At 47.3% G+C, this 9,684-nt stretch overlaps 1 protein-coding gene across 3 annotated transcripts; it reads right to left on the bottom strand.

Moving 5' to 3' along the window:
• Positions 1–200: 200 nt before the first annotated feature.
• Positions 201–9,401, bottom strand: FAM124B (family with sequence similarity 124 member B). Of its 3 annotated transcripts, XM_064666529.1 has the most exons (5): positions 9,334–9,401; positions 7,319–8,150; positions 6,676–6,702; positions 4,430–5,748; positions 201–2,409 (listed from the first exon to the last, which is right to left on the bottom strand). In XM_064666529.1, exons 4-5 carry the CDS (start codon positions 5,156–5,158, stop codon positions 1,783–1,785), a joined length of 1,356 nt encoding a protein of 451 aa, XP_064522599.1. In that variant the 5' UTR covers positions 5,159–5,748; positions 6,676–6,702; positions 7,319–8,150; positions 9,334–9,401; the 3' UTR covers positions 201–1,782. The 3 variants fall into 3 exon arrangements, with proteins under 3 accessions (XP_064522599.1, XP_064522600.1, XP_064522598.1); XM_064666530.1 differs by having other exon boundaries at positions 4,430–6,702; XM_064666528.1 differs by lacking the exons at positions 7,319–8,150; positions 9,334–9,401 and having other exon boundaries at positions 6,676–6,959.
• Positions 9,402–9,684: the final 283 nt, after the last annotated feature.

Genomic DNA, 9,684 nt, shown 5'->3' with positions numbered 1-9,684 from the left:
TGCTCTACTCCAGTCCCCCTCCTCTCTCCTTGTCTCTCCCAGCCCTCCCTCAAAACCAAAAGAGGAAGCCCAGAGAGCCAGCCCACCTGCAAGGTCCCTTCTTGGCTGCCTCCCTTGACCAGACATTTTCTCCAGCTCTGAAAAGCCCTGGCTAAGTTTCTAGTGTGCTAGATAAGATTAAATAATCACCCTCGTAGATGTAAAATGCCACAGTATGATTTATTAAAAAGTCCAAAATTCTTACAGAGCTCATGAAAACATGGAGGGGGGGTTTGTAAATGTCCAGTGAACTAAATGTCCTGTTCTGCAGGTTTTGGTCCCCAGGTCACAGGATACTTGAGCATCACTTGCAAGGCAGCACCAGCTGGGAAGGCATGGAGATCTGGAGTAGGGACTGCCCTATATCCCCCAAAGCTCTTCAGACCAACTTGGCTGCACCTTCAAACTTCTCCCAAATCCTGAGCTAACACCCAGCCCCACAGGGCTGCACAGCCCACCAGCAGCAGAGAGGCAGGTAAGGAAGCTGTGCAGTGCAGCCCAGGCTGTCCCCAGTTGGCACATGTACATGTAAATACCCATAAAATTGTGTGGAACCCCCTTGCAGGAAGGGTACCCATCACCCCCTGCTTCTCCTCAGGCCACAGGAAGCCACTGCCTGTCAAACTTGAATTCTGAGCCAAGAGGTGATGAGAAGGCACTCTCCAAACAAATTCACATTTTTGTGTAAAGCAGAATTCAGATATATTTAAAGGAGAAAATACCTGTGTATTGTACTCTTTGGAAGATAAGTATTATCAGATGTGGCTTTTCTTTGAATAATTTCACTTCTCTATCATATTTTCCCCATCTCTTTTCCTTTGGGATTTATTTAATCCTACTTGAGAAAACTGCTGATCAAGATGAGAGTTATTTCAGCATCTGTTGCTGAAACATTACTTCATTTCTTCTGTCCCTTTTACTCTCCAGCACTCAGCAATTCTCTCCAAGATTCTTAATTTCTCTTATCTTCTGTTAATTAAAACCCAGTTGGGATTGCCTGCTGATAACTGCACACTGGTCTAACAAAGCCTGGCCTGGGTTTATTTTGCTAAGTGTCATATGAATAGGCAACAGCAGGTCTTATTGGCACTTCTCTGCAAGCGTTTGCTTTTTGTGTGTGCTGTGCTAATTTGGGGAAAAGATCTCACTAGAAATGTTTTCCTTGAAAAATATTTAAAAAAAACATTCCTAAGTTTCACGTCTTGCATAAAATTGACAACATTGGTAGATTTTAAATACCAACAACAGGGGAAGTGAGAAGGAACACAGAGGAAAATCAGCATAACCACTGTGACCATGCCACTACCTTGTCCCAGTATGTCCTGGCAAGGCAGGGTGAGTCCCCATGGCTGGGGGCATCCAGCTGCTTGGGCAGCTCAGGGAAACTGCACCTTCAAACCCCATCTGAAGATGTCGCTGGCTATTTTTTAGCATCTTAGAACAGCTCTAGGAGTCATATGGCTTATTCCTATTCATTGCACAATAATCCCCTAATCTATTCTGCACTAAAAAAACCCCAAAACTTTATGTAAATACAGTGTTGTTTTTCCTGCTTTGCCTCCAGCCTCCTTAACATCTGTCCATGGAAAGTTAGTGTCTATCTCGATGCATCCACTACTGAGATGTCACAGCTACAGGGGTACACTGAGCAGCAGCAGTCACAGCACAGGGAGGCACAGTACGCCCAAAAGTGCTCTGCTGTCATTTGGGAAGGATGAGTCCATCTGGCATGTTTGCTTTCAGTCATATAAAGAATTCCTCCTCCTCGTCCTCTGCTCTGTTTGCAGGACTGGCTTGTGGTGTGTGCGAGTGGCAGCCCAAAGCTCTCTGCCCTGCTCCTTGGCTCCTTTCGGCAAACGGCAGCTGGGTCCTGTCCTGGGAGGGCAGGGCACTGCCGGCCCCATCCGTGGGGGCTTGCAGCTGCAGGAGGCTGCTCCGCAGGGCCCTGGAGAAGTGGTTCAGTGGGCAGCGGCCACTCACAGGACTCACCACGGCCAGCCCAGTGTCGACGTTGGTCTCTGTCGCCCGCCGCCGACGGTGGCTCTCCTGTGGAGGAGCCCGCATCCTGCTGCTCACCTGCCTGCGGAGGGACGGGGCATCCCACCACCACCGGGCCGCTGGAACACTGTGGGAAGAGCAGAAGTGCCTGTGGAGGTCACCGCCGGCTTGCTCAGGAGCAAGGACTTCATTTTGGTCAGATTTTGTTTTACCCTTCACAGCTCTGACTTCCTGGCTTCTCCGCCCAGGATTTCCCTGCGCTACAGGGAGAGGGGCCGGGACAAAGTCCTGCAGGATTTTTCTAGTGCCCGTATTATTATGCTGATGGGAAAGCCCAATGTTTGCTTCAAGGTACTTGGAGCTGTTTTGAACCTGTTGAAGAAAATTCAGAGAGAGCCCTGTTAACATACAGTTGTAGATTGACCAAGTGATGATGCTCTCACCCAGCCTCACTGTGCTGGGGTCACCTGCATGTGAGTCAGTCAGAACCCCACTAGAACAGCACAGGAGTCTTGCAAGCCTAAGAAATGGCAGATTAAACAAAGCAGATAATGTGATACACATGGAGAAAAACAACCCCAGCTTCACATACAAAGTGCTGGGTCGTGAGCTGACCATAACTGGGGTCTCATCTCTGTGACAGACAGCTCTGTGTTAGCATCAGTCCAGTGCCTGACAGCAGTCTAGAAAGCAAATGAAATCTTCAGAATTATTCCTAGCAGAGTGGAGAACATTGTTATGCATGAAGCAGCTCTGGTCCCAGAGCAGGACCACCTGCAGCCACAACAGACCATTATGGAGCTGAAAATGATCAGAAATGCACAACAAGGGTAATTGCAAGCACGGTAAAGAAACAATCAGGTAAGATGGGAATTTTAAATCTTGGACAAAAACCAGTTTGGGAGGGAGAGGAGAAAACACCATGAGCCAGCTGCAGAAACTGAAGGATCTTGTATAATGCAAGAAGAGGCCATCAAATGAAGTCAGCTGGAGACAGTTCCAGCTAAAGAAAGGTGGCGGCAGACCTGGGGAAGTCCTTGCCAAAGTATGGATAAAAAAAATTCACTTTTTCATGGGGAATCTACATAATCCCTTGAAAAGGAGTTATCACAGCCGGCGTCAGGGGGGAGTGACAACTCTGTGTGGAGCCCATGAGCAGACCCTTTGCAATATGACAGAAATTTGGGGCAGGGGGGTAAATTGCAGGTACTTAGAATAAAGATTTACAGTATGAACTGAAGAGTTGCAGAATAAAATGTCACACACTAGGCTGCCAGCTTGATGCGTGGAACACGATACATCTCAAGTTCAAGTGGGTTACACCTTCATTTGTGAGGAGCACAGTGCAGCATGGCTGCATCCCAAAAAAATCTTCTGAATTTCCTGCCAGTGAATTCATGTACAACTGTCAGCTTAAAGACCTTGCATCTACAGCAGGAAGAACCACAGGGTAATTTAGGAAGGGACTTTTGGAGGTCACTTGGCCCCGTCCCCTGCTCCAGGCAGGACTTCAAAGCTTCATGAAGATGCCCAGGGCCTTGTCCAGCCCAAGAGGGGGAAAAACCGGTTTATAAAGTGATACTGAATGAGGCAGCAAGGACTGCCCTGAGGATTAGTGTTCAGAGTAGCATAAAAATAGGCTGAACAGAGAAATTAACTTTATCTGTAATAGATGAGTCCTGGAAGAAAAAAGAAAAAGCATGGGCAAATAATTTAAACCCCAAATTACAAGAAAAAATAATGAGAGCTGGGAGGGGTTGTTACAACTGAAAGAAAGCACACTGAGCTAAACGGCCCTCCTGCTCACATGTGTAATTCCTACTACATATCATCTCAGCACAGACTTTGTCTTTTTATTTACTTCCATTCATATAACCCCTGGGCTGCACACTTGAACAGAAAAGGGAGAGATTTCCTGTGATACATCTTTTCAGCACTTCTGCCCAACTGCAACTCACTCAAGAGCTCACACTATCTATTACAGGCGATGTTGTATCAACACTATACTTAAAAAGTTTCTGGTTTTCCATGCCAAAAATCTGCTTTCAAAAACATTTACGCTGCAATGACTTGTCAGAAAAAGACTAGGCTGCTATGATCATTTGTTTGAGGCAGGGAAGATGTTATTCTAGCCTGCTCTAAAAAGCATTAATACTCTCCATTTCAAGCAAGCAGTAATGAGGTTAATTTAACAGTATAAAAACATTTCAAGGCTCAGTGCTTGTATTTATTAAAAGCATCACAGCACTGGCAGACACTGATTACTGCGCTCACAAATTCAAAAGAAAACATGGACAAGCAAAATCATAATTTCCATTTTGAACCAGTCCTGCTTTCCTTGAAAAAACAAACAAACCTCCCCCCCCCCCATCAGAGCACCACAGACACATACCTGAAGCAGAATTGTATTTCCTTCATAGTCCTGTGTTTGCCACCTGGTGCTGCTGATAGGAACACACGGGTTAGGCAGGAGGGGCACCAACTGCCCGATTTCTTGCACCTTGAACTGCAAGGCTGACGAGTCCCTGGGCTCAGCAGCCACCCCGATGGGCAGCTGCTTCAGGCAGAGCTGCACGGCCACGTGTTGGGTTGTGTGCAGCACGAAAACAGAGAAGTTACTTTTCTGCACAGTTGCTTCTTTCTGTAAGATCATCTCGTAGAGCCTCACTGCATCCTCATAGTTATCAAAACTGCAGTAGAGGGTGACACGCAGGATTTCGGGGCCGCAGTGCACCCGCCTGATGCCCCACACAGGCAGCCGGTCATCCAGGGCGTAGAAGTCCTGGTGAGCTGGGGCATAGGGGTGGCTTTGCCCATTAGTAATCTGGGCACACTGGTACCGCCAGGGCGGATGCTGGAATTGCTCATGGACCTGGAGAATCCGTTCTTCTCCCAAGTCCTCGTGTAGAAAGAGGAGAACGGATATTCCGGGAAAGCCGCAGTTTCTCCTGCGATATCTCTCATAGTATTTCAGTGGAGTAATTCGCTCAGACACCAGGAAAAGGCGAATGTCCAGGCAGATCCACTCCAAAAGCCGATCCAGAGTTTGCTGCAGAAGAAATGAGTGTCCCAAATGGGCGAGAAGATGCACAGTCATCAGAGACTCTGCTCCGTCATCCATCGCAAAGCCTCCTGACAGAAAAATAAAACCAGACAAATCGGTGCCTTCCCTCTCCTACTGTTGTACAAGGGTGCACTCTAAGACTTGAACAGAGTGAATTCAGACTTCTACTGGCTTTGCAACAACCCAATGAAATCCATGGGTAAGCAGAGCAAACATGCACGAGGTGGCAGGTGAAGAGTGACAAGGCATTAAGTGAGTGGTCCCAGGTCACTCACGTCACATCACAGCTCAGGTGAAGGGTCATTTCTGACTCCCAGGACTGGAGCTCTGGTCACTGTGTACACACATGACCAAAGTGTCCAGAAACAGCTCTGTTTCCTGCTGCCCCTGTCCCTCACAGTGCAGGGCAGCAGGGATGGACAGCACTGAAACACCAGAGCAGAGCTTTTCCAAGACAGGGTGGTGCTGTGGGTGGACTTGCCTGCTGGCAGTGGAAGTGGACGCTCCTGATCCAGCTGAATCCCACCAGTGTGCATCCCCGACAGTCATGGCACTTGTGGCTGAAACCCTCAGCACATTCTCTTGTAGTCAGCAGGTTGGCTCTGGCTCATTGTAAAAGGCCTGTGATCTCTGTGAGTCACACCCTTCTGGGGCATACAGATAAGCTATTCTTTAAAAAGAGGAAGGAAAGCAGACTAACAAAAGAAAAAAAAAGCCAACCATGTGAACACAATAGATAAAAATAAGGGCAGATATAGATCAGCCTTAGGAAAGAGGAGCTTTGGGAAAAATCCTGGACTCCTAGTTATGCCCTTCACAACACAGGTAGCTCTCTGCCTAATTGGAAACCAGGTCCTGGGTTATTGTACATAGCCCATAGAAGCTGGTTACCAGGTTTCCCCCTTTCAGTGCACTTTTTTTTTTTTTTAAATGCTGAGGCACCCATGTAATCAGCAACCTTAAGCAAAGTCCAAGGTTTTTTCCTTGCTCTTTGGGTTTACTTATTGGTACTTACTGTGTAAGCTGCAACAGGAATGCTGAAAACACATCTCTTTCCAGACTTCTTCTAGTGACTGGACAATAAATCACATTGTCCCTTCATCTCCTTATTTGCTAACCCAGGAGCAACAGATACAAGTCAAGCCAACCCCCATTTCCTATACACAACTGCTCCCACTGCAGCCAGTATTAAAATCAAAACCGGGGCCTCTGATGGTGTATCCAGCTCCATCTAATTAAGAGCAGCACATCTCTCTGCTGATATGCCAGCTTCCCTCTCAAACAGCCAAGCACACAAAGCAGTGGTTCCCTGTGCAGAAATCCCAGCATTAATAAGTCTGTTATTCAAAACTCTGAACTATTTTTTTTTTAATATGACCCTAACTTTATATTCAAGTGAGCAAAAATCTCCAAGGTCTAAAGGTACAAGCAGCAGAGCCTTGGTTTCCCTTATGGAGATCCTTCTCACTGGTAGAATCTCACATTTTTGCTTTAAAAACTGCACTGACACCCCTATACAATAAAAATAAAAAAGACTGTCTAGAAAATGAGGAAAAAAATTAATTTGCACGCACCTGCCACACTTTGAGCAAGTAACAACCCTGTTGGGAGGGACACAAAAAAAATAAAAATCAAGCCTTCAGACAATTGCAGGAAGAGAGTGAAGAAAAGAGTGCAAGTGCTCAAAACATTAAAACGCTCTAGATGAGCTCTGAACAACACAATTTCACTAAAATATGGAAAGGGAAATGATTCATCAACTCTGCTACAGGGCAAGGGCAGGCAGTCATCTGCCTTCCTGCACGTGAAGGGGAATTCTGCAGGGCTTGGTTTGCAGCTGGAAGCAGCTACAGGCCCCCGTGAGCAGGTTCCCCCACCTGCACGCTTGCTCCCTCCCCAGGTGATCGCCCCTGTGATCACCAGGGCTGTACCTGCCCTGCATTCCCCCTTCTCCCACGGAGCTGAGGACCCTGTCACTCCTCCTCCTGCCAACTGCTCCCTCGCATGGCAGCGAACAGGGAGAACGTGGGGGTAAGCGCTGCTTTCCTTGTGCAGCCCCGTCCCCGCTCCAATCTGCTGGATAAAATCCCCTGGGGGCAGCTGCAGCCCTGTGGTGAAGGTGATAAAGTATTTGTAACGTGAACCCTTGCAAAGCAGCCATGAGGAGTAAGGGCTGCTGAGCCGGGAGGGGTGGGGGTTAGGGAACAATGCACATACCGAATCTGTCTCCAGTTCCCACCGTAGCCAGGGAGCCAAATTGCTTTCCAGATGGGCTGGTGCCTCCCACAGAGACTGCTGAAGGTGAGCAGCATGTCTCCTGTAGCTGCCAACCACTTCGATAATCACCACATTTTACAACAGCCAAAACACTGAGCCTATTCACAAAAAAGGGTTAAATCCTGATCCCTGCCACCATCTGTTTCCTCTGTGCTTGCTGGGGTGGGACAGGGAAACGATCTCAACTCTGAACTCCATCTGAAGGAGCTGACTGGAGAACAGTTTTAGGCCTGGCTCTCAGCTCTCCTGCAGCTCCAGGTCAGGAGTAGCCACCACTCCTGTCATGTGGAGCATGAGATTAACTGCACCTCAGCCTTTGCCTGACCCTCCCTCAGAGTAGGGCAGCCCCACCACCCACCCTAAAAACTGTCTGGCACAGGAGCACACTCTGCTCTTCCTCCACTTGCTTTGCCGTCTAAATGCCCATAGGAAAGGGATCAAATCCACGCTCCTCAGCCTCGGACAAGGGTATTCTCATGTCCTCACTTTATCTCCAATCCATGGCTCCCCCTGGCCCCTAAATCTTGGGATAAAGCCAGGGTGCCATGGCCCTCACTGCTGCAGCCTGGTGAGTTTAGACCTTCTGTCCACTGCTTTTCTCAGAGGCATCGAGGAGGTCTTGGGTGGAAAAGGCTTGGCTGCCATCAGAACAAAGTGCTGGCTTTTGCTGGATCTTGTAAGAAAAGTTAAGTGCTGATTTCACTCCGATCCCTGAATGGAACGAGTCCTTGACTTCCTCTCTGCTTCCCCTTCCCCCAGCATTCCAGTTTGGCTGCCAAACGGAAAAGCACATTATTCATAGTGACCAACAGAACATGCCAAGAAAGATTTCTTCAAGAGATTAGAAAAATAGCAGTGCAATTTTATGTGAGAAGTCACTTTGCTGCGGGGAGGAGGGGAGGATAATTCTGATATGGTACTTAAAAAAATATATTGGAGCCCCATTCCCACATGGAAGGGACTGGTAACAGAGCAGAACACACTGCAAGCTGCTGGGGCAGTCCAGCTTGGTGTAAGTAGTCAAATATGAGTATTTGTATGTAGCACTAATACATATACTGCTAAGCCCTGCACAAAATAATGTCCAAATGTAAACAACTAGCAAACACTATTGTGTGAAGGCTCAGAGAACACTGTCTGCTGTAAATCTAAAATACCACTGTGGAAAGGCAAAGCAAAATAATTAAAAATTCCTTTTCATAATGAATTCTTAAGCTGTGCCTCGTCCTCTGTGCTGCTCAGAGCCCTTCACTCTAGCTCACACCACCGAGACTGATGATGCATCACAGGATTTAATAACTTCATAGTAACATCTGTAAGGAAGGTACTTTACTAGGATTATTAGAACATAATTAACTTGAGAGAGACTGGGTATGAATTACCTAGAGCACCTTGGGAGAAGGCTTCATTAAATACATGCCATGACTTGGGCTTCCTAACTTCTTTGAAAAGAAGACTTTTTTTTTGTTTTACACCAATCTCAAGCTCTGCCTATAACAAGGACAGAACCACTAAATTAACCTGCTAGATAACAATTATGTACAACACATAGACAGTACTGAGAAAAAAATCAGGATTAAGGCCTTACTGAACTGCAATAATCTTTCCAAAGAGTTTATGTCTGGCTCCAAGCCTTGTGATTCCAATTCATCATCACTTTGGCGGAAAGTAAGGAGCCAATGACCAAAAGAGCAAAACCCCATCTAACCTACTGCTTTTATTTAAGTAGACTTCTCTCCCAAACGATTCTTGTCTCTTCCTTTTAACCAGCTATCAAAAACGCAGGAATCCAGCAAGGGTCTGTCAGCAGACATAGAAAATAACAGAGAGAGCTCCACCACACACTGCGAGTCAGGATCCAAGTACATACACACACAAAAAATAAAAGGAAACAAAGTACAGTCATAAAGGGGAGAAGGTGATGGGAGCTTGCTGCAGGCTGCAGCCTGTCTTACCTCGCCGAGCTACGGGAGCGCTGCCCCTCGGCTGGGAGCAGCTCCAGCCTGGCAGCACCTCGGCACAGGCTGCAACTCCTCCCAGCGCCGGGACACTGCGACTGGAGACTCCTGCCGTGAGAAACACTGCGCTGGGAGATGCACGGACAAGAGTTTCAGGACTCACAGGAGATAAAATGTAAACTGAGAGAGGTTCCTCTTAACACTCAGCCTCAGCAGCCGGAGGAACAGGCGTCCTCCTGGCACTACAGTGCACGCTGTCAGAGGGACATCCAGGATTAAACCGTGTTTTCCCTGTACATACACTTAGTGACTACATTAACAGAAGTAAAGCAGAGAAGTTATCCTCAA

Source organism: Pseudopipra pipra, chromosome 10, assembly GCF_036250125.1.
Source record: "Pseudopipra pipra isolate bDixPip1 chromosome 10, bDixPip1.hap1, whole genome shotgun sequence".
In the NCBI taxonomy this organism is placed as follows: domain Eukaryota; kingdom Metazoa; phylum Chordata; class Aves; order Passeriformes; family Pipridae; genus Pseudopipra; species Pseudopipra pipra.
Note: the sequence above shows the minus strand (reverse complement) of the source record. Positions and strands in the feature narration are given on the sequence as shown.